Below are 25632 nucleotides of genomic sequence, written 5' to 3'. Positions count from 1 at the left end.
GCAGCTGGAGTTGCAGGCAGTGTAACCATTCATTATGGGTGCTGGAAACCAAGCCTGAGCCTGCCCTTTGGGAGAACAGCAATCATTTTGATCCACTGCTCCATTCATTGCTCCACCCTAGATGCTGTCTTTACTCCAGAGTTTAGTTTTCATGTCTTTGTCAAAAATCATATAGCTGTTATTTGTTTGGGTTTTTGTCTGGTACAATCCCTTAATTACGTTGATTTAGTAGCCTACTTTTGTGATAGCATATTTCTGCTGTTTTTATTACTTTTGTTGTGCAATATAACCTGAGGTCAGATATACTGACAACTGTGGCATTATTCTGTTTGATCAGGATGGCTATGGCTCTCTGGGCTTTTTTATATCCATACAAATTTTAACAATTTTTTTCTCATTTTGTGAGGCATTGGAATTTTTGCTTTTCCCTCTCCAGCTTAGTATGCATGTGGTGTGTCTTTCATGTTTGTGCAGTCATATCGGTGAGAATTTATGGCTTCGGATTTCACAATAGAGACTCTGATCTTTTGATTCTTATAGTCTTTCTGCCCCCTCTTCAGCAATGTTTTCTGAGCCTTATTTGTTGTACTGTTTTGTAGACGTAACCAACTGGGACTGGTCTCTACAAATCTGCATTCTGGTGGTTGTGGTTTTGTATGGTGTTTCCCATTTGTTGCAAAGATAAGTTTCCTTAATGACTGTTAAAGGTAACACTTATCTGTGGGCGTGAACACATATGTTTATAGATTATAGTTAGGGATTATGTTGATTTAGTAAATATTGATTGTAGATTCTACCCCAGTGACCATGATTTTCATTAGTACTGAGTAGTTATTTCCAGTTTCAAGCATGGCCTCTCTCTTGTTGAATGGATCTTAAATATAATGAGAGAGCAGTTGGTTACTACCAAGTATGTGTTCTACTACTATATCTGTGGTATGCTGGTTATTGTAGTTCATAGGTGACAGAGATGGGTAGGACTGTTTCTACTTCCCTCCTTTGGAAGTTTCCCTTCTTCTGGTACCATGAAAGCTTGTCCTCAGAGAGGGGTCAGGACACTCAGGTTCATTGTAGCTCAGGGCCTCTGGCCATGTTTCTGAAGTGCACGATGTCTTCAGCAGTAGGTACTTACCTGCTATCTCTATTCGGCAACCATGGGCTAAAGTAATAGTGTGTATGTTTTGGGAGCCTCTTAGACAGCCCTGGTCAACAACACAAAAGAAGGCTTCTCATGTCTGGCATTGGGGTTTTCTCAGGTAGTTTTGACCTTTGAAGGGAATGCTATCAGCTCAAAAGAGAAAAGCTCATTAATATTATATATCTATGTTATGTATATTTAGACATTGAATTACATGCATTAAGTGATTTTTTTTTCTAGGTAAGTAATTAATAGTATGATATCTTGTGATTTTTCTCAACCATATTGTTATTTTACCTACATCCTTCCTTCTGTATTTATCTCTATCCCCTTTTCTTAAAGTGATGATCCATCTTTCCCATTTTCCTTATCCAGTCACTTGTATCATGCCATTCCCCTTTTGCCCCATCTCACCTTCTTTTGTATTTACCTACCTCTTATTCCCCAACAAACCCCTCACTTTTCATTTCCCTTACCAGATTTCTTATAATGTGCTATTTCCTTCTCTATTGTCCCTCAAATGTGGTCCCATTTTACTTTCCTGGTTTCTGTAGTTACTATAGGGTATGTACCCACATTAGAAGATTTGGAGCTGAAAACCTTCAGTAAGAGAACACATACCACATTTGTCTTTTGGGTCTGGATTCCTTCCTCAATATGATCTTTTCTAGTTCCATCCATTTACCTGCAGTTTTTATGATTCTGTTTTTCTTTGCTGCTAAATAGTATTCCATAGTGTATAGGTACCACATTTTCATTATCTATTTATTATTTATAGAACACTTAGGCTGTTTCCTCTTCCTAAGTGTTATTAAACATAACATTCCCCTTTGAACATGGTTGAATAAGTATCTGTGCAGTATGATGTTGAGTCCTTTGGATGTAAGCTAATATGTGGGCCATATAGTAGATAGATTTTGAGCTTTTTGAGAATTTTTTTTATACCAGTTTCCATAGAGACAATACCAGTTTGCAATTCCACCCGTAGTGAATGGGGTCTCTCTTCCTCACGCCTCTTCAACATTTGTTGTCTGTTGTCTGTTGACACTGATCATTGCCATTCTGAATGGTCTACAATGAAGTCTTATTTACTTAGTTAGTTTAATTAAATTTATTTATGTGAGTACACTGTAGCTGTCTTCAGACACACCAGAAGAGGGCATCAGATCTTATTACAGATGGTTGAGAGCCACTATGTGGTTGCTGGGAATTTAACTCAGGACCTCTGGAAGAGCAGTTAGTGTTCTTAACCGCTGAGCCATCTCTCCAGCCTCCTAAAATGAAGTCTTAAAGTAGTATTGTTTTACATTTTTATAATGTCTAGGGAATGATGCACGAATTTAGAGATATTTTGGTAGGTTCTTCACTTTCGTCTAATTCTAGGTATATTGTTGTTTGTTTTTAGTTTTCTTGATTTTCTTAGTGGCTCCATTTCATTACTGAGTAGTGTGATGTTTACTATCCATGACTTTGTGAATTTTCTGTGTTTTTTTCTTGGAATTGATTTCTAGCTATATTCTATTATATTCAGAATATAAGAAATTATTTTAATTTTTTCATATTTGTTGAGACTTGCTTGTACTCTATTGTATGATCTTTAAGGAAAGTTCCACAGGATCTTGAGAAGATGTTTTTTCTGCAGTGTTTGATTGCCATGTTTCATAGATGTTTGTTAAATACATTGGATCTATGATGCCATTGAATTCCACTACTTTAGGGCTGGAGAGATGGCTCAGTGGTTAGGAGCATTGATTGATCTTCCAGAGGTGAATTCAATTCCCAACAACCACATGGTGGCTCACAAGCATCTGTAATGGGATCTGATGCCCTCATATGGTATGCATGAAGACGGCTACAGTGTACTCATAAAATAAATAAACAGATCTTTAAAAAAAAATTCCAATACTTCTCTGGTTTTTGTTGGAATGGCATGTTTATTGATAAGAGCATTTTGATAGTGAAACCATGAAGTATTACTGTGTTAGGATTAATCTTTATATTTAGTTGTATTTTATTGTGATGGTTTGTATATTCTCAGACCAGGGAGTGGCACCATCTGGAGGTGTGGCCTTGTTGGAATAGGTGTGGCCTGGTTGGAATGGGTGTGTCACTGTGGGTGTGGGTATAAGATCCTCACCCTCATTGCCTAGAAGTCAGTCTTCCACTAGCAGCTTTTGGATGAAGACATAGAACTCTCAGCTCCTCCTGCGCCATGCCTGCCTGGATACTGCCATGCTCCCACCTTGATGATAATGTACTGAACCTCTGAACCTGTAAGCCAGCCCCAATTAAATGTTGTTTTTTTTATAAGACTTGCCTTGGTCATCGTGTCTGTTCACAGCAGTAAAACCCTAACTAAGACAGAAGTTGGTACTGGGAGTGGGGTATTGCTGTGATAGGCCTGACCATGCTTTTATTTGAAAGAATGTGGATTTTTGGACTTTGGATTTGGAATTCAGTGGAATGCTTTAAATGGGGCTTAATGGGTCATCCTAGTAGGAATATGGAAGACTTTGTTGTTGGGAGTAATTTGAACTGTGTTGACCTGGCCCAAGAGATTTCAAAGGATAAAAATTTCAGAATGTGGTATAAAGACTGGTTTTGTGGCATTTTAGTGAAGAATGTGGCTACTTTTTGCCCTTGTCTGAAAAGTTTGCCTGAGGCTAAGGTGAAGAGACTTGGGTTAATTGCATTGACAAAAGAAGTTTCAAAAAAGCCCAGCAGAGTCTTTGTTCTCTGGTTAAGTCTTATGAAGAGAAGTTTGAGAAAGCATAGCAAGCTTAGAAAGGAAAAATATAAAATTATGGTTCGAGTATTAAAGGGGTACCAGGAAGTGAAATGGAGCAAAATCTTGTGTTCTAGGAGATAAAAGATTAAGGGAGTGGGACCTTGGGGCAAGATTCTACCCAGCTTAATTAGATCCAGGCATGGTGGTACACACCTTTAATCCCATGAGACAAGCATGCTGATCTCTGCATTCAAGGTCAATCTACAGAGCAAGAACCAGGATAGCCAAGCTTAGGCAGTGAAGGATGTAGAATAATGTAATAGTACAAGGGGATCATGTTCTAGTTCCTGTAAGCAGCAGAACTCGGCAGCTTCAGCCATGTGGCTCTGGCTCTAGAGTTAAGAATGGAAGGAACTACTGGGAAAATTGATGCTGGTTAGCTGGAGCTAAGGAATTAGCAGTGATTAAGAAGAGACCAGCATCACTGAGGTGAAATCTTCTGGAAATTGTTTTCTGGGACACAAAGAAGATGTTTCAGTAATACCCAAGGTTGTACCTCATGCTGCGGCTGGACTTGGTAATGTGTAAGAGTCACTCAGGTGGTACTGCTTGTAAAGGAATGAAGGGATCATGGAGAGAAGCTGAGGCTTAGCACTGTGAGAAGCCCGGGAAGGCCATTGGAGAAGGTGAAGCCTCAGCTGTAGTTGATGGCCCAGGATTGAAGGGGTCATGCAAAGGATTTGAGGCTTGGCACCCTGAAGAGAGCCTATGAGAGGCTATTGGTGAAGCCTAGTTGGAGTGGAACACCCCAGTGTATTGGAGATGTCAGTACCATGGGATGATCACCAAGAACAGCAGCCGTAGTGGAGTGGATCAACCTGAGCTTAGAGTGCTACAGAGGACAGAGCTGCAAAAGTGATGCCAGTCCTTAGGAGGAGTACAAAAGATCAAGTGGAATCCCAGACACTGAAACAAGAAGCTGTAACATTGAAATTGCCTTGGAGACTCAAAGATGTTAAAGATGCCAGAGCCATGGGATACACGCTGAGGAAAGCTGCTAACAGGGAGTGGAACCAGCCCAGGAGAAAGCAGTTTGTTGCAGTCAACAAAGATGAAAAAGGAGTGGAGATCTGAAGACCGCTTTGACATCAGCCATGGAGATGCAGAGTTTGGAGTTTGCCCAGCTGGTTTCCTGCCTTCCTTTGAGGATTACAGTTAATTAAGTTGAATGAATCTCAGACGAGTCCTTGAACTTTGGACTTTTAACATTATTGCAACTGCTATAGACTATGAGGACTTTGAAAGTTGGGCTAAATGCATTTTGATTATGCTATGTTTAAGTATGGCCCCCATAGACTCATGTTTTTGAACAAGTCTATGGGGACCAGGGAGTGGAATGTGATGGTTTGTATATTCTCAGACCAGGGAGTGGCACCATCTGGAGGTGTGGCCTTGTTGGAATAGGTGTGGCCTGGTTGGAATGGGTGTGTCACTGTGGGTGTGGGTATAAGATCCTCACCCTCATTGCCTAGAAGTCAGTCTTCCACTAGCAGCTTTTGGATGAAGACATAGAACTCTCAGCTCCTCCTGCGCCATGCCTGCCTGGATACTGCCATGCTCCCACCTTGATGATAATGTACTGAACCTCTGAACCTGTAAGCCAGCCCCAATTAAATGTTGTTTTTTTTATAAGACTTGCCTTGGTCATCGTGTCTGTTCACAGCAGTAAAACCCTAACTAAGACATTTATGTTTAGGATTATGTCCTCAATAGATTGTTTCTGTAATAAATATGAAGTAAATTCTCGTATCTTTCTGGACCAGTTTTAAGTGTAAGTCTAATTTTGTCAGGCATTTAAATAGAGACACTTGCTTATTCCTTAGTTCTATCTATTTGCATTCTAAGAATAACCTTTTCTATCCTCTCACCGTTAGGGTCATGTCTGTCATTTCTGGTTCTCCAGTGATAAATGGATGGATGCTATTTGTTTGTCTGCCGGTCTTTCTCTTCTCTTCCCTTCTCTTCCCTTCCCTTCCCTTCCCCCTTCCCCCTTTCCCCTTCCCCCTTCCCCCATCCCCTCTTCTCTTCTCTTCTCTTCTCTTCTCTTCTCTTCTCTTCTCTTCTCTTCTCTTCTCTTCTCTTCTCTTCTCCCTTTCTTTCTTGTTTGTTTTAAAAGCTACTCTATATCTTTTGATTAAAGCTAATTAATACTCAGAATTATTGAAAGGTATATTCCTTTTATTTTGTTGTTTTTGTAGTGTTTGCTGTTTCTCTAATGCTTCTTTGTTTCACAAATATGTTACTTTTCTTCCTCATATAGCTATTAGATGTCTGTATCATTCTTTTGAATATGAAGAATTCCTTATAGTATCCTCTGTAGAGCTGGCTTGATGTACATTAGTTTTTATAATGAACTATTTTAATTTCTCCCTCAGTCATGACAGATTTGCTAGGTATTGTAGTCTGGGTTGGCACTTGTGGTATTCTAGAATGTGCAATGCATATGGCCTTCATGCTTTTAAATTTCAGTTGAGGGGTTATTTATTATTCTGATGGTCCTGCCTTTGTATGTGACTTGATGGTTTTCTATTGTAGCTCTTATACACATCCCTTGTTCAATATATTTAGTGTTTTAACTATGGATATGTCATGTGGGTTTCTTTTTCTTGTTCCAGTCGCTTTTTAAAATACCTTTTATATGTGTATGAGCCTAGGTTTGAGGTTTTATTTATTTATTTATTTATTTATTGTTACAATTATCTTAAAATGTTCTCTCTCCTTTTGGAATAAATTAACTTCTTAGAGTCATGCCCTTCATTCTTTGAGTTTTGCCCTTGTCCATTTTTCTACTTCAGACTTCTGAGGATTGGACCTAGGACTTCACACATGCTAGGCAAATGTGCTACACTGCACCTCATCTCCAGGTGCTTGCATGATGTCTACAAGAGTTTCCTGTTCTGTCATGTTATAAAAATTTTATTCTTTTCTTTTAGTGTACCAATTCCTCTACCTCTTCCTAAAACTTTTCACCTGACTTTATTGAAATTTTCATTTCTACCATCATTTCATTTGGTGTTTCTTCAATATTTGTCTTTATTGAATTCCATTCTCATATCCTGTGTTGACCTCCTTTTTTTATTCAGTTGTCTTTTTTCCCTTGTAGTTTATTCATATCACCTTTCATTTCTTTTCTCTTTTTTTAAAGACTTATTTATTTGTTTGTTTATTTAATATATGCGAGTACACTGTAGCTGACTTGAGACACACCAGAAGAAGGCATTGGATCCCATTACAGATGGTTGTGAGCCACCATGTGGTTGCTGAGAATTGAACTCAGGACCTCTGGAAGAGCAGCTTGTGCTCTTAGCCACTGAGCTTTCTCTTCAGCCCCCATCCTTCATTTCTTAAACATACTTTTCATTCTTTTGAGTTATTTGTCCAGGATCTTTTCTGATCTTATCAGGCAGGGGAGATTATTTTGGACTTAGTAGACTTTAGAGAAGTCATAAGGTATTTTGTGTTCTGTTTTGTATTGGGATTGTACCTTAGAAGTTAGTTTTTTTGACCCTCCCACCCCCATATTACAGCATCTGTAATGCTTCATAGGAATTAAGTTGTAGTAGCTTTTTGGTATTGTTTTTTTTTTTTTTTTTTGTTAGACTTGCATTCAGGCCATAATGGTCTGTTCCCAGCCGTTCTGTGCAACAACAGTAGATTCACAATGAAAGAGAGTCTTACTCAATTCCACAAAGTCATCACCTAAGCACTGACCGCTCCTTGGACTAAAGGGATATTGGTAGTTCTGTGTCTATTAATTAGTTACTGTGTGTTTGAATGGAATCAAAAGAAAATAGGAAGAAGGAAGCCAACACTGGTAGGATAGTGATTCACTTTGGCATGATAGAGACCAAACAGGAGAGGAAGAAATAAATAGGATAAGGGATTGCAGCAAATGTCATGGGATGAGAGATGTTTGACTAGCAGACTGGAGAGAAGTCAAGCTATGTTGTCTGATAGTATGGGGCAGTTGCATTTTTCAGGAGCCCCACACACTAGTTTCTTGGGAGTGTAAAGAAATAAAAGGAATGAACAAGGAGGGAGGGATGTATAAAACAAAAACAAAAAAAAAAAAAAGAGAAGAAAGAAGAAGCAATACAGAGCAAGAACAGAATAAGGCTGAGGTGGCTTGATGAAGTGATATTCGGATATTAAATAGGCGCTAGATAAAGAGAGAAAGAAAGCCTAGAAGAGTTGAAGTTTAAGGAAACTGACTAGCCTGATTTGTTAGGAGCATTAGCTGGTCTTTTTTTTTCCCCCAGAACTGAGGACTGAACTCAGGGCCTTGTGCTTGCTATAGGCAAGCGCTCTACCACTGAGCTAAACCCACAACCCTAGACTAGACTGATTTGTGGCCTCAGGATTCTTGTATTTTTCCTATCTCCTGGGAGTGTTCTGTGATGTCTTTTGTGATTGTTCATATTGGATCTAACTTTGGTAATTCAGATTACTCATATCCTGATGTGTGTGTAATGCTTTGTAGATGGAGTTTCATATATAGTCAAATGTCTGAATTTTTCTCTAGGCATCCCATTGTCAATGTTCTCCACATCCCTATGCAGCCTTAGGCAGTATTCTGCAAGATGATTGCCACCTGGGTGAATGTTGCTCTTGTATACTTTGGTTTTGGCCAGATTATCGATTACTGATTTGTTAAATGCTGCTCAGATCTGGCTCAATGTGTTCACCCTCTAACCCCTTTAGTTTTGCAGTATTGTTTGTAAAGTTCCCTATGTAATCCCATAACACTTTGTCTCAGAGTCCTGAAAATCTGATTCCTAGAAGTTCTCAGGCTACAACGGCATCACTGTATCAAAAGCTCTTTTAAAATGGTCTCTTGCTTTTGTTTTATCAAATGCCAGTGTTGAGTCCTGAGTGAGCATGAATGGGAATGGGATGCTTATATTAATGGCTTATTTGACAGTATTTATCTGTTTTAAATGTTTATTTTCTGCTTTAGTACCTCAAGAAGAGGTGAACTAGTTCTTAATTTCCCCAAAAGAAAGTAAAGTCCTGTGATTTAGATGTTATTTTAAAGATCTACAAGGTCTATATGTAGATGTATAAAAGTTAGCTAGGTATGCTGGTGAGTTCTAGGCTAGCTACATAGATCAAAGATAGCCAGTGCTACACATAAAGATACTCTGTCTTGAAAACAGCAACCAACAAAACCAAACCAGTCAACGAATCAAACAGCAAAACCCTATAGTGATTATTTCTTTGAGGTTTAAAATAGCATTTTTTCTTTCATTGTGTGTGTATGTGAGACACGTGCATGGCACTGGGTGTGTTGAAGACAGGGTGCAGGAGCTAGTTCTTTCTTTGTAGCATTTGCTTCTCAGGGACAGGTCTTGATGCTTAGTGACACTCACCTTTACTATTGTTTTTAAATAATTTATTATTTTCTTTTATTGTTACTTTAAAAAAAAGTAGACTGTATGTTTGTGAGTGTGTCCATGAATGTTCTTTTTGGATTTAGCTATTTCTAAATTTTGATGCACCATTCTTTTAATACAATACAAAACAAAATGAAACACCAAGAAAACCCAGAGACCCAAAGTATTACATTACTGAATTTCAAAGTATTGGGAGATAAAGAGGAAGAATTTTCCTTTACTTTTAAAAAAAAATATAAATTATACATGGATCAGAGTTGACTTTCTGGCTTTTGCTTGGCCACATTACTTCAGAAACAGAACCAGCCCTGGTTAGAGGTGTTTTTTTTTTTTTTTTTTTTTTTCTTTTGAGACAGGGTTTCTCTGTGTAGCCTTGGCTGTCCTGGAACTCACTCTGTAGACCAGGCTGGCCTCCAATTCAGAGATCCACCTGCCTGCCTCCGCCTCCGCCTCCCAAGTGCTGGGATCAAAGGCATGCGTCACCACTGCCCGGCCTGGTTAGAGACTTTAACTTTACTCGGATAATCGCTAGCTTTTTAGGCATGAACTTCGGGATCCTGAGCAAGTGATGCCTTTCTTACAGTGCTTTCAGATGACAGGGCATTTGAGGACACATGCCACTTTATTAGGAGATAATGAGATGACATGATTAAAAAATTGTAATGTCGTATGTTCTGTCTTATTATTCTCTTGACAAAATTCGTCACCACTTGTGATAATATTACAGAAAGACAATGTAGAAATCCATAGGCTTTAATGATAGTCTGTAGTGCAATCTGATAACACAAAATTTATTTTATAGTTGTCCTTGTAAATAGAAGTCCTGCCTAACATCTAGCTGTTTATAATTTTTCTTCTGTCTTTCAAAGTTTGACCAAGCCATGACAAGTGCTTGATTAGCAGTCATTGCTTAGGAAAATGCATGTGTTATTTTTAGGAACTATCTCACTGTCTTGTATTCAATAAGATCTTCTGTGAGGTGCCTAGATGGAAAGTGTGACATGTAATGGAACTCAGTAGATTGTCTTATATGATTTTTTTATAACTTATTTTATTTCTCGTGTATGAGTGTTTTGCTCACATATATGTCCATGAATTACATGTATGCCTGGTGCCTGGTGACCATGGAGACTAGAAAGGGCGTTCAATTCCCCTGGAACTGGAGTTAACAGATTGTTGTGAATCACCAGTGGGTGCTAGGAATTGAACCCAGGTCCTGAGGACGAGCATTTACTGCTCATAAATGCTGAGCCATCTCTCCAATCTTAGTTTTCTGCTTTTTAATAAACTTTTAAAAGCACAAACTTCTTGTGGGCAATATATTTTAATATTTATATACAATGATGGATATTCTAAACTGCCCATGCAGCCAGCAATCAGCACATAGAAATAGTGCTCGCTGATGTGCTTTTTGTAGGCTGCCTTTCTATTGGAATCCCATCACTTTCAGTTAGCCTGAATTGCATGCTGATTTAACTTGAGCACCACCCCATGTTTGCTCATTCTCTCTCTCTCTCTCTCTCTCTCTCTCTCTCTCTCTCTCTCCTCTTTCCTCCCCGCGACTCTCTCCCGCCCACCTCCCATCATTCATTCACATACACACTCTTTTTGGGTGTCCTGTGCTTTAAGCCTAGTATCCATATATAAGTGATTACCATGCATGTCCTTTTGGATCTGGGTTACCTCATTGAGGATGACATTTTCTAGCTCCAGGTGTCATTGTGGTATTGTGGAGCATCTTTTGGTATATGCCTAACGGGGTGTAGTTGGTTTGGGAGGTGGTGCTCAGGCTAGCAGGCTGCAGCAGCACTAAGGAAGTTTGGATAGACTGGCATGGAGAACATGAAGGAGAATCTAATTCCCTTACATGAGTTTCAGCCTAGTCTGACAGCTGTGGGTCCCTGGTAGAGAGAGATTCATATGGGGTTGCACAGTAAAAAAGAACTGAAGGTGGGCTAGAAGGAAAGAATGAATGGGGCTTTCAGAAGAATGGCGCGATCTTGGGTATGCACTAAGATGCTTGGTGCACCATTGCACCATTAGGAGCTGGAGATGGGTCGCAAAGAAATGTTTCTGTGTGTAGAGTGCAGTTGGACTAAGGATCCTGAAGTGACTTGTTGTCACCTAAGAATTTCAGTGAAAGAGTTTGTTTCTTATTCCTATGGTCTTTCAGATTAAAATGGTTCCCATAATTATGATGCTCCTTTATTAATTTAGATTAGTTATATCTGTAAAGATTTTTTTTAAAGATTTATTTATTATTATACATAAGTACACTGTAGCTGACTTCAGATGCACCAGAAGAGGGTGTCAGATTTTATTACAGATGGCTGTGAGCCACCATGTGGTTGCTGGGATTTGAACTCAGGATCTTTGGAAGTGCAGTCAGTGCTCTTACCCGCTGAGCCATCTCTCCAGCCCCCTGTAAAGATTTTCAAATGGGTCTCTTACTAAAGTGTACGAACTGAAGTTAAGTTGGACTTGAGTTAAGAAATGGAATACTATAAATACAAGAGAAAATCTATGTAATTTTATTGAACTTTTATGAGGTCTCCTAAAATTAAATCTGCATTTTTAAAGTTCCCAGCATAGGCCTTCAGTTGTAGATAGAACAGTTATTTAGGGAACTAAAATGTTTAAATACTTTCTTCTTCTTTTTTTTAACTACTTCATCACTATTTTTTCTTACACAATAGTGTTAGGAAATGGGATTAGCTTATTAAGTAAAGAATTATTTAAAGAGTAAAATGAAAACAGAACAAGCCTAAAGGGGTTTAGTGTAAAAGAGAAATTGATAAGAGTGACCGTTTGTAAGGCTGTTTTAGTACTATAGTTTTTAGGGGGCCCTTTTAGGTCATAGAGAATATTTTATTCTCTTTGTTATAGGATTGTGTGCGGATTGAAATGGATTTTATAGTTGTCTTGTGAACTGACATATATGAGCCCAATGTTGGATATTAGACTTTGACTACGAGTAAAGTATTGGGGGTTGACAATATAGTTTGCTAAAACATTCTACATAGTTGTGTATTACAGTAAATTAGTTACTGATGGGTAAACTCTCTTAAACTCAGAATATTTCCCTATTTTAAAATGTTTTTAGTATTGTTTTGTCTTTATGAGACAACATATTATGTAGCTAAGGCTGGCCTTAAATTTGCTATGTAGCTTAGTTGAACTCATCCTCCTGGCTGCAGTTTCCAAAGTTTTGAAATTATACACATTTACTACCATTCCAGCCACCTTTAATGAAAACCAACAAACAATAACAAACTCCTCTTTAGTTTTACTGATAGTCATTCTAACTATTTCTTTTCTTTATAACCAGCTCTATGGGCAATTCCAGTAATTTTGCCAGAGTTTAGATGAGTTGTTAAAAGCTGAAGTTATGTATACAATATTTTTTCAATATATGCTGTTAATTGCTTTTTGAGGACTACTCTTAGCGCAGGGTCTATGATTTGGAAAACTTGAATTTTTTTTTCCAGTAGCATGAAATATGTAGGACACAGTGGATCACATGCTACACTAAAATGGACACGATCAAGGGAGAAGGAGGTATTTTTTGTTGTTGATTTCCTAAGATTATGTCTCATGTTGAACAGGGCCTCGAAACTATTGGGCAAACATGAAACAAACAATAAAAATTTCAGCCCCTGAATGTAAATACATGCCAATTATCAGTATCATATTTCAGGTTATCTGTGTTAAACTAGGATTATTACTATTTCTTAATTTCATTGAGAATCATGCAGTTGTTGGATGTAATTTTACCTTTATAATTATATATAAAAATATGTTGGTAGTAATTTTAGAATAATTTAAATAATAACTTAATGTAACTTTTGAATATGTGCTATATTTTCCATTTTTAAATGATAAAATACACAGTATAGTAGTACCTGATAAATAGCTATTTGATTAGTAAGTGCTATTTTGTATTTCCTAACACTTGATTTTGCTTTTTCTCTCCCTGTCTTGTCTCTAGGGTGTGGATGAATGGAATATAGCTCGCCTAAATACAGTCTTGGATGTGGTTGAAGAAGAGTGTGGTATTTCTATTGAGGGGGTAAATACCCCTTATCTCTATTTTGGAATGTGGAAAACAACATTTGCGTGGCACACGGAGGACATGGATCTCTACAGTATTAATTATCTCCACTTTGGGGAGCCCAAGTCTTGGCAAGTCACTTGTTTAATATTCACATCCATTAGAGTTGAGAATCATTGATTGTTGTTCATTATTGATGAGAATTTACTTCTTTTATAGAGTGAGTGTAAGGAAGTTTTGGGTTGTAATCATATAATCATTCTTTTCTGCCTCTGCAATTTAATATATTTTTAAGAATAACTATTTATGCCGTGCAGTGGTGGCGCATGCCTTTAATTCTAGCATGTGGGGAGGCAGAAGCAGGAAGATATCTGAGTTGGAGGCCAGCCTGGTCTTCAGAGTGAGTTCCAGGACAGCTAGGGCTACAGAGAGAAAACAAAACAAAGCAAAAAAAGAATTATTTATTTCAGGTCATATTTGGAAGTTGGGTCAGATGTGGCAGTGTCTGCTGCTGATTTTCTATGAATAGTATTGTTGACAGTAAGCCTGCATTAGGGAGTGGGAAGGTTATCTGGATATCTAACACCTGAAAATTTAGTTTTTTATCTGTTGAGTATTTTGGAGTTGATATTAGGAAGGAAAGGTTTTCATTAAATTAAAAAAAAATTGTCAACTAATACTTCATAATGACCCTTTCATGAAAAAGTATTGTTAGATATACAGAAAATATTAAAAAGGTTGAGAGGTGTGAGATCTAATTTCTTGAAGATAAATTTTGTGTATTTGTCACTGGCTTTTATATTAATGATTTCAGACACAAGCATTTTTATGTGTTTGATTGCCCAGGATATAAATTTTCATAGAAGTGGCTACTGAACCTTATTTAGAATCCTGGATTGAACAGAATATTTTTTTTTTTTTTTTGGTTTGGTTTTTTTTAGAGACAGGGTTTCTCTGTGTAGCCTTGGCTGTCCTGGAACTCACTCTGTAGACCAGGCTGGCCTCGAACTCAGAAATCTGCCTGCCTCTGCCTCCCGAGTGCTGGGATTAAAGGCGTGCGCCACCACGCCCGGCCAGAATATATTTTTGGTGATTAATTTTCTTCACTGTGCCTGTCTGCCTATACATCTTACTGTTGGAATTTTTTTTTTTTGGTTTATTTTCGAGACAGGGTTTCTCTGTATAGCCCTGGCTGTCCTGGAACTCACTTTGTAGACCAGGCTGGCCTTGAACTCAGAAATCCGCCTGCCTCTGCCTCCTGAGTGCTGGGATTAAAGGCGTGCACCACCACGCCCGGCCTGTTGGAATTTTTTAATCTCAGAGGTTGTATAGGGATATTGGTGAGGCCATGTTGGGTTTTTTCTCAGGACTTGTCATGTATTATACTTTTAGGCTCAGCTTAAGTACCTTATTCCTTGCCATATTTATAGATGTCCAGCCTTTTCATTTTCAGGTCTGCTATTTCCTGCAAAGATGTTATGTTCATTGTTATTATTGCAGCTCAGATGGTAGGAAAGATTGTTTTGAGTTTTGTGTGCCCTATAGTTTCAGGGTAGTCTCCCAAGAGTGATACCTCTGAGAAGAAAGGAAGGTTGCATTAGTCAGAAGCGTTAAGCAGTGTTGGAGTCCTGGGAAGATTCTATAGACAGATGTGAAGCTGCCAAAATTCTTCAGAATGGCTTAGGATGAGACAATGGGATCTGGCCTTTATATTCAAGTTGTCCCACACATTGCACATGGGGCTCATCCTTCCTCAGGGAGTGTATTATATTATTTTAGAAGGAATGTGAGTTTGGATCTCAGTGATGTGGAGTGAGGAGCTTGTAAGAGAACATCATTTGGGGGTTGGAGAGATGGTTCAGTGGTTAAGAGTACTGACTGCTCTTCCAGAGGTCCTGAATTCAATTTCCAGAAACCACATGGTGGCTTACAATTTTCTATAGTGGGGCCTGGTGCCCTCCTCTGGTGTGTCTTCAGAAAGGTATAGACTACTCAAATAATAAAAATAAATTTGAAACTATAACAATTACATCTATGGAATCTATAGTTGTTCAGTTTTGCTTTTGATATAATTTTTTAGGAATATGCTATAATTATATTATAATGAAATATACTTAAATCTTATAAAAAGTAGTGTTAAATATTTTACTTTTTGACTCATGTTTTTATGATGAGAAATAAAAAACACCAATTCTTTCAAATTAATGCTCCCTTTAGGAAGTAGATTGATGGCTTTCTTTGTTGTTCTTTGATTAAGTTAAAGGTGAATGTCTCCTTGAAAGAGATACAGGCTCCTTAACCTGGTCACATCTTTCCTATTGTCTCCTTTGCAGTGATCCTTGGGATATAGTAGTGGAACATGAAGCTGGGAATGGGTCTCAGACAGATTTGAGTAGGGAACCGTCTATTTCATCCTTTGTATTTCATCTGAAGTGATGACTCTGTGCCTGGACTTTCTCGTTTATAACATGAAGACAATAGAAAACATATTACTGTGTCAGCTCATGCTGTTGTGTTGTAAATGCTGAATAAATGTTAGCTGTGGTAGACTGCAATCCTATTTAATGGTCGACTCTTGTGCCTTTCAGCTGTTTCTGAACTGTAGAGCATAAGTCATACATACAAGTTTGTGGTTGTAAAAGTGGAGAACATCATGGTAGGATGAACTACTACAAAGTGACCATAAAATCTTTGGTTTAATTTATAGACTATGAGTAAAATATCACTTAGCAGAACTATAAATAAAGGAGCTAAGGAGAAGAAGAGAGGGCACCTCTTCCTGTTTTAGATCTTTTATTAACCTGGAAGGGGTTCTTTGTGGCCTTTGGCACTACATGTGGGTAGAAGCTGTCCCTGATAGAAATACCAGCAGTGCCTATGAGTATGAGAGAGCAGTGGTGACTGCCAGTGGTAGCAGTGACAGAGCTCTGGTTAGGGAAAGAGTGTTTCTAAGTAAATTATTGAACTTTCTAGGGCAATTAACGGCACTAAGAAGATACTGAAGGACTAACCTGAAGCAAAGAAACCATTCAATGAGCAGGACTAGTTAACAAGCAAGTGGTCTGAAGGTAGCTTTGAAGGAAGCATAAGAAGGACACTTCACAGAAAATTGGAGCCAGCAGTGGGTGGAGTTACATAGTATGTTTTGGAAAATTTAGCTTTTTCTGCCAAGAACTTGCAATGGCAGTCAAATACCATTCAGTTTAAACTGTAAGTTTTGTTTCTGTTTTCCAGCTTATTTGGTTGATACGATTTTAAGTCCCTTGGTTTGGTTTTATTTTATTTTATTTATTTATTTATTTATTTATTTATTTATTTATGAGACAGGTTTCTATATTGCAGCCCAGAAAGTCTCTATGTAGACCAGGCTGGCATTGATCTCACACAGATCTGCCTGCTTCAGTCTCCCAGGTGTTGGGATGAAAGATGTGCACCACCAGTACTCTCAGTGAGTCTAGCTTTTTTTTTTTTTTTTTTTTTTTAATAAACATTAGTTTTTGAGTGTTTTGTACAGTGTGTTTTGACTATATGCACTCTTCCTTCCCTAGATCTTACCAGATATATTCCTTCCATTCATATCCCAACTTGGAGTCCCCTACCCTATTCCCTCCAGGTCAATTTGTGCTGCTGAGCTATTTTTGAATGAGTGGTCATTTACTGAAACATGGAGTTATTATAGAAAGTTAATCTTTTCTTTCCCAGCAGCTCAGAATTGCCAATAGCTTCTCAGCCCAACTCCCCTTTCCACGGAGGGGTTTGATTTGAGGCTGTTAGAAGCACTGCGAATTTGTATGTACAGCTATCCTGCAATGTGCAGGCAACACTGGTTTCTTCTCACTCTTACAGTCTCTTTAATCTTTCACACTGTGTGTAGGCTCATGTCATCTGCATATAAGGATACTTGGATTTCTTTCTTTATCATTTGTATCTTCTCTACCTCTTTCACTTGTCCTAGTGTGTTAGCTAACACTGGAAGTACTGTGCTGGGGGTGCGTACAAATGGTATTAAATTCCTAGTATTGTCTGAAAATGAAAACATAACATTTCAAAATCTATGAAAGAAATACAAATGAAAACAGTCACCAGATGAAATTCTGTAAAACTATGTCCCTATATTAAGAATAGTCAAAGGTCTCAAATTAATAACTTAACATGCACCAAAAGGCCAGGGAAGAACAAGAATAACATCTCCTAAAAGTAGATGAGAAGTGCTAATCAAAATTAAGTAATGAAATAGAAACAGTAGCAAAATAAAAATGTAATTTTTGAGTTGGTTCTTTGATTAGATGAAGATTGATAATCTTTTATTCAAATTAACTGAAGAAATACAATCTAGTTAAATAAAATTATAAGTTAAAGAGGAAACATTGTAGCAGATACCATGGAAACTCAGACAGTCCTAAGGAAGAAGAAATGGATACATTTCTTGGTACATGATATACCAACGTTTAATCGAGGTGTATTCAATGATATAATAGATTTATAACTTTCAATAAAATAGTGTGAGCCTGGCCTTTAACAGCTTACCCATCTCATATTTGTGGGACTCCTAACAGTGGGAGAGGAGTTGGTTGTCTTTGATTCTTTTGCCTGCTCTGGGGAACCTTTTCCTTCTACTGGATTCCCTTACCCAGCCTTGATATGTGGGCTTGTGCCTAGTCTTATTGTAGCTTGTTATGCAGTCTGGTTGTTATCACTGGGACATCTGCGCTTTTCCGAATGGAAATGGAGGAACAGTGGGTCTGGGGAAGAGGTTGCGATGGAGTTGGCATTGAGAGGAATAGGAGGCAGCAGAGGGAGGGACACTGTGGTAAGGATGTTTTGTATGAGAGAAGAATAAAACAATAAAATCTCAAAAGATAGAATGTTCTATAATGTGAGGTAGTGACAGTATTATGATCCAAGATAAGCTAATAAGTGGAAAAGGAAAAAAATGAACTCAAGTATAGAATTCTTCCTATCCATTAAAGAACCATTAACCATTAATATTTCTGAAACTATTACAGTAAATAGTAAAAGAAGTAACATTTCCAATTTTTTCCCAAAGCCATTATCCTATCAAAACCTCACAAATATCTAATAAAAAATAAGAATAAAACTGTGGTTCATTTTCGTTGATGAGCAGAGATGCAACACTTGTCAATAAAATACTTACAAACTGAATTCATGAACACATCAAAAATATTACTCACTGTGATAAAGTTGCCTTCATTCTAGAGATTCAGGGCTGGTTCAACATATGTAAATTAGTAATTGTAATTTACAACATAAATAGATTAAATGATAGAAACTACATGATCATTTTGCTAAACGCAGAAAAGTCCTCATAATTATCTCTATGATAAAAGTTCTGAGGAAACAGGGATGTAGGGAACTCTCTCAACATAAAGGCAGTATACAACAAACTTATAGCAAACATCATTGTAAATGGGGAAAATCCTTAAAGTATTGACTAAAACTTCTATATATATTTTTTTTTTGGAACAAATCACTCAGAGATATACTTAGAAGGGATTGTGTTTGCTTGACCTTGAAAATAAGAAAAATTTAAAACAAAGATATTGGATTAAAATGAAAATGTACTATTTAGTATCTAATCATTGCTACCTTTAAAGGAATTGTACCTTTAATATCTAATGAGTGTGCTTCCCTCATTAGGGAGACACATTTTGTTCATGTAAGCACAGATCTTGCCAGTAGTCTTTACAGCAGGACAATGAAAGTGTCTTTCAGAATTCATTTTTACCTTGTACTTTGCTGACTGTTATCATAGAATTGCTATCAATATGAAGAATTAGCTTTACTTGGGAGCTATTTCATTTTTCTTTCTGGGCAATAGTGTTAAGGAATTTCTTACCCTTTAATGATTTCAGAGAATATTGAATATGTTGGATTAATCATAGGAAATTTATTTGAGTCGATTTGTAATTATATGAATTGGGTTTCCTGGAAAGTTCAGAAATAGACCAAAACATTATTCTAAACATAGAAAGAAAAGCAGACCCAATTAAATAGATAATCTGTCCACAATACTGCATTATTTAGAAGTTTGGGCTAGTAAGGTCACATAGGTAGTGTGACAGAAGAATATCTAACGAGAGTGATTTATATACTAGAAGTAAATTGAGGATCAGATGTGGGGTAGAACAATGTTAACTTTCTATTTTCTTTTCTTAACAAATGAATGCACTTGCTTTTTCTGTGAACTGATGATTATATTTAAAATGGAGGGAATTTAACCTTGCCAGTTGCTTAGAGTAATATGGGTATATAACTGTCTCTTCACATCCAGCTCATTTTGTACAGCCATATGGGGCGTGTGTATGTATGTGTGTGTGTGTGTGTGTCTGTGTCTGTGTCTGTGTCTGTGTGTATGCACATTTGTGATGTTATGAAGAGGGAATCACCTTGAATGGGATACACCCACAATTTTTTCTTTTCTGAGTGTATTCCTGGTATAAACCAATAAGGAAAATATGGCAAGAACTTACCCTAAACTTTGATTATTTTCATTTCCTTATGCTAAAATTTCATCTCTCCTCAATTCAGTTGGTAGAATTTAAATAGCAGTATTTTAAGGGAGAGAACATATGGTTGAACTTTCATTCAGAGAATTGCTTAATTACATCAAAATCAAATACATTTTGAGTACAAATGCTATTAAATACAACCAAATGTGCTACTAGGTATGCTTAGAAAATTGTATCAGCAAAAAGGAGTTTGTATTTATAATATACTGTGCTAGTAAGCAGGAAGTCTTCATGTTTAAAAGCAGTATATCATCTCACCTAACTCATTCAATGATTATTAGATATGCTTGTAATATATGTACTGGTTGGTTTTTGTGTGTCAACTTGACAAAAACTAGAGTCATTAGAAAGGAAGAGGCCTCAGTTGAGGAAATGCCTCCATGAGATTCAGCTCTAAGGCATTTTCTCAATTAATGGTCAATAGAGGAGTGTCCAGATCAAGGTGGGTAGCACCATTCCTGCAGTGTTGTTCTGAGTTCTATATTAAAGCAAGCTGAGGCCGGGCAGTGGTGGGACACACCTTTAATCTCAGCACTTGGGAGACAGAGGCAGGTGTTTTTCTGAGTTTGAGGCCAGCCTGGTCTACAGAGTGAGTTCCAGGACAGCCAGGGCTATACAGAGAAACCCTGTGTCGAAAAACAAAACAAAACAAAACAAAACAAAACAAAACAAAACAAAACAAAACAAAACAAAACAAAACGGAGAAGAAAAAGCAAGCAAGCAAGCCAAGAAAGGGGGGGCGGGGGAGGGAAGCAAGCCAGTAAGCAGCATGTCCCCGTGGCCTCTGCATAAGCTCCTGTCTCCAGGTTCCTGCAGTGTTTACGTTCCTATCCAGACTTCTTTGGTGATGAACAGCAATGAGAAAATGTAAGCTGAATAAACACTTTTTTCCCCAACTTGCTTTTTTGGTCATGTTTTGTCATAGTAATAATAAAAAAAAAACCCAACTAAGACAATATCTAAAGTTTTTTATTGAAGGACCTTTAAGATTTAGTTTTGTACAACATGTCATGAAATTTTCAGTTCAAAATTCAGCAAATCATTCATTTACTTCATGTTTGAAAGCACTAGGACAGTGGTTCTCAACTTGTTTGTTGTGACACATTTGGAAAACCTCTATCTTGAGCAATACTTACATTACAATTCGTAACAGTAGCAAAATTACAGTTGTGAAGTAGCACTGCACATGATTTTATTGTCTGGGGTAGGTCACCACAGCAACGAAGAACTATTAGAGTCACAGTATTAGGAAGTCTGAGAATCACTGCACTCGGAACTTTGAATGAATATTTCTTTTCTTTAGGGCAAAAAATTTATAATCAGGATTTTAAAAGTCATATACCCACAAAATAAATAAATAAATACAAGCAAGCTACATTTAAGAGACAGCAACTAGGTTCATGAGATGGCTGACTGGGTAGATGCTTGCCACTAAGTCTGAAAAGCTAAGCTTGATCCCCAGAAACTAACTCAGTAGAAGGAGAGTATCAACCCTTAATGTATCCTGTGACCTTCATAATACACATACCTGCACATATATACATATGCATCCAAAATAAATATGATAAAGATTTACAAATAGATAGTAACCAATATTTTCTATGAAATAATACCCAAACTCACCAGCTTCTAAACAAATAAGAATACCTATGTCCAGAAATACCTACACTACATAGGAATGTTGTGGTTAGTGGGTAGTCTCCAGGCTTAGACAAGGGTTCAGTAGTCTTGAACATCTGTTCTGTAAGCTCTAAATTATAGGTGATTTGTGACATTTAAGTAGGAAGTTTATGCTCATTTTTTCTTCATTCCTATGTCTAAGGGACAGGCTTTTAGTATTCTTGTTTCCTAGTTAGTTCATTTAAGTGCAGTTCAGTTTTTGTAAATGAAGATATTTATTTAGAGTAAATACTCTTCACAAGCTAGCTAAAATATTATAAACCTAATTTTTTATTTATTCTTAACATTTTAGGTATGCTATACCTCCGGAGCATGGAAAGCGACTTGAAAGACTAGCCCAAGGTAATACTTGCTTTCAATTTCTTACATCGTCGGCTTTGTGTTTTGAGGTAGTTCAGCAGTTTATTTATTTATTTAATTATTTATTTATATCTTCTTCAAACTGCTAGCTTTTAAATGTTACCCTAATTGAACAATATTATTTATTTTCACATTAGTAGGTAATGTTTCTTCTGTTGTATAGTCTTCATAATGAGTTTAGCTGACTGCTTAATATTTCACTGGGCAATTGGCATTTCAATATATTGTACCTATTCTTTCTTTTCTTTCTTTTTTTTTTTTTTTTTTTTTTAAGATTTATTTATTTATTACATGTAAGTACACTGTAGCTGTCTTCAGACACTCCAGAAGAGGGAGTCAGATCTTGTTACGGATGGTTGTGAGCCACCATGTGGTTGCTGGGATTTGAACTAAGGACCTTTGGAAGAGCAGTCGGGTGCTCTTACCTGCTGAGCCATCTCACCAGCCCCCTTTCTTTTCTTTCTTAAACACTGTTGAAATATATCTTGTTTGCTGGCCACCCTTCCTCCAAAGATGTCAGCTGGACACGAACTATTTGCAATAACAATTAGAGTTGAATTTGAGTGATAACTGGTAGCAAGCATCTTCCTTTATCAGAACTCACTATTGAATGAGTAGAACACTTCTGCTCATGCATTGGTATATGTTATGTTATGGTTATCTTTTATTAAAATGATGAAGAAAGTTTTCCTTCTATGTACCATATATATTCACTTAAAAAGTGAAGTGTGAGGGCTGGCTGATTAAGAGCACTGGCTATTCTTCCAGAGGTCCTAAGTTCAATCCCCTGTACCCACATGGTAGCTCACACAACTTCTATAATCCTAGTCCCATGTGGTCTGATACTTTCTTCTAGCATGCAGATGAACCTGAAGTGTGTGTGTGTGTGTGTGTGTGTGTGTGTGTGTGTAGATAAACAAATAAATCATTAGGTTTGGAGAGATTTCTCAGCGGTTAAGAGCAGTGACTGCGCTTTCAAAGGTCCTGAGTTTAGTTCTCAACAACCACATGGAGGCTCACCACAATCTGTAATGGGATCCTATGCCCTCTTCTGGTGTGTCTGAAGACAGTGACAGTGTACTCATATAAATAAAATAAATAAAAAAAAATGAAATGAGGGCATTGATAAACCTCATTAGCCTAAAAGTTTGACCAGAAATTATTAATGGCATCTATGATTTCTCCCCTTCCCCAAATTATAGGAAATTATTAAAAGTGGTCATAGGATCACCTTTATAAGACACAATGCTATAATTTTGGCAGGACAGTGTTTATTATATTACAGTAATAAGAGTAGTTCCATTGTGAGTGTGAATTTAAGGATAATTTTCAAGAATACTGAAGTAATTGAATACTGTTTTGGGTAATAGATTAGAGTAGAAAGTTATGATTATTATATATTTAAAATGTGAAGGTAGTGTACTCTGTGGTAAAACTAAATGTGTTAAAACTAGTTATTCTTTTCTGTAATAAGTACTTCAACATTTAAATTAACCTCATCACTAAAGAACGTTAAGAGGAAACTAATGTCAGCTTTGTGGCACAGGCTCAAACACTGAAGTTTATCCTGTGAACTATGATAGATGACATCCCAGGGAGGTAAAGGAGGACCAAGGTTTTAATCAACAGAGAGCTAAAACTGCTTACAGTATTTTGAGAAAGGAAACAAACGAAAAAGTCATATAAGACAGTGAAAGATTTGTATCTGTTGTGCAGATACCAGACAGATAATTACAATGATAAAATAGTGCAGTGCATATGACAGACTATAGACTGTATCTACATCAAAGCAGTGTACGAAACATAAAATGAAAAACAGGTTGAGATATTTTCCATTATCTTGCCTTTATAGTGTAACCATTGTAGCCACCTTTTATGCACAGGTGCATTCGCTTTTGATTTCTAATGAAATCTTGATTGATTGTGGCATCTATGAATATTTTATCTCAAAGCTATAAGGCCTGTATTTGATACCTATGAATATTTTATCTGAAAGATATCAGGCTTGTATTGAGCAAAACCAGGAATTTGAATTTGCCTTTCAGTTGCTTTTTTATTTTTTAAAATTTGTGTGTGTATGTAGGTGTTTATAGGTATAGAACCTTACCATGCTTTAGTAGTTTTCTAATTTAAATTAAATTATAATGTTTTCCTATTGTTCATGTCCTGATTACAAATCCACCTCAGAAGCAAATTAATGGACACTTTTTTCTTCAGTAATTTTAACATAAAATTTAGTTCAAAATATAGTGCTGCACAAAGTTACAGATTTGGCAAGCTTCCCAGATGTATTTGAATTTTATTATTGACATTGTTGGCTGGGTTCTGAATTTGATGACCAGGTAGCTGCAGCTGGGTGCCTTCCTTTCTCCTTTGAGAAGGCTTAGGGCATTTAATTGTACACATTTAATATTTATACCGTACAACCTTCACTTCCTATCCATTAAAGTTTCATTTAGTGTTTATATTTTATGACTATTAATCATCCTTAGATTGCTATGAAAATGACCCCACAGGGCAAAGTTACATTTTTATTTGTGTTAGTTTTGTAAAGAATGGTAGTATTCCTAATGTCTCCATAGAGAACTGATTTTGCAAACTCCTCCTCTCTGTCCCTTTTCTATTTTTAAACAGGTGAAGATGCTTACCCAGAATGTACTTAAGAAAGAAAGACTTATTTTTTAAAAAATTAATCATGTGTCTGTCTGTATGTGATATGTATGAGTCAGTGAAGGTACCTCTGGAAACTGGAAAAGGCCATCAGATTCCTTGTAGCTGAAGTTACAGGTGGTTGTGGGCCTCCTAGGATGGTGCTAAGAACTGGACTCAGGTCTTGAAAGAACACTATAGGCTTTTAACTGCTGAACCAGCCGTTTAGATTACAATACTTTTTTCTATCAAGCTGTTCTTTAAATTCCTTTGTCTGTATACTAGCTATTGTGCGCTCTCTCTCTCTCTCTCTCTCTCTCTCTCTCTCTCTCTCTCTCTCCTGAGCACTGTAGCATAAACAACCATTTCAATTATCTAAAAGTTTCTGTGAATTTATTCTACACCATTACGATGATTCGTGATTAATCATTTATATCTACCTTGTTGCCCAGAGGCCTTGTGTGGATGAGGATATCTGAAATCAATCTAACTCAAACATACTTTTTTTTTTTCCTAATTAATTGAGTACTAATGAGTTTTTCATCAAGGTAACCTACTCCGAGTTGTGTGTAGAGCACTAGGCAAGCCTTCTCTTCATTTTAGATATGAGGTCACATAGTACCTCTACTTCTACCACAGTGTACGGGCATCATTCCTGGAGTCTTCTTGTTTCCTCTTTCATGTTCCTCTATCTTCTCTTTGTCCTTTTCATTGTGACTTGTTTTCCACTCTCTGAGATTTCTCATCCTTTGAAGGAGAAAGGTCTGAATAAAACATTAAATATGCCAGTTTTCATTTTCTTCTCCCCGTATCACCAAGGTGATGACAACAGCCTCAGCTAGATTGAAAGCAGTGATGGAGAAAATCGGCCATGAACTAAAGCACAATACACTGCTGAGTGAACATTTAATACATTGAGGAATCAAAGATTTCCTTAATGTTTAGCGTCCTCTCTTAAAAGCTCCCAAAATAGGCTTGTAAAGGAAGTTTCCAATCATGTGTGCTAGGTTTACTCAGATGGGATTTTTTTTTTAATTTAGATT

At 37.1% G+C, this 25632-nt stretch overlaps 1 protein-coding gene across 5 annotated transcripts in view; it reads left to right on the top strand.

The window, feature by feature from the left end:
• Positions 1-25632, top strand: part of Kdm4c (lysine demethylase 4C) — a 171142-nt gene that overhangs the window by 37140 nt on the left and 108370 nt on the right. For all 5 annotated transcript variants that reach the window (XR_015047363.1, XM_021160558.2, XM_029475965.2 and 2 more), the window contains 2 exons: positions 13308-13501; positions 21873-21922. Coding sequence is in view for 4 of the 5 variants with exons in the window: in XM_021160558.2 (XP_021016217.1) it covers positions 13308-13501; positions 21873-21922 (244 nt within the window). In the remaining variant the exon portion in view is untranslated. The remainder of the gene's footprint in view (positions 1-13307; positions 13502-21872; positions 21923-25632) is intronic.

The sequence above is a fragment of the Mus caroli genome, unplaced genomic scaffold (genome assembly GCF_978045245.1).
Source record: "Mus caroli unplaced genomic scaffold, Mus_caroli_1 scaffold_6, whole genome shotgun sequence".
NCBI classification, from domain to species: Eukaryota; Metazoa; Chordata; class Mammalia; order Rodentia; family Muridae; genus Mus; species Mus caroli.
The sequence above is the reverse complement of the archived record's forward strand: the minus strand, read 5'-3'. Positions and strand labels throughout refer to the sequence as shown.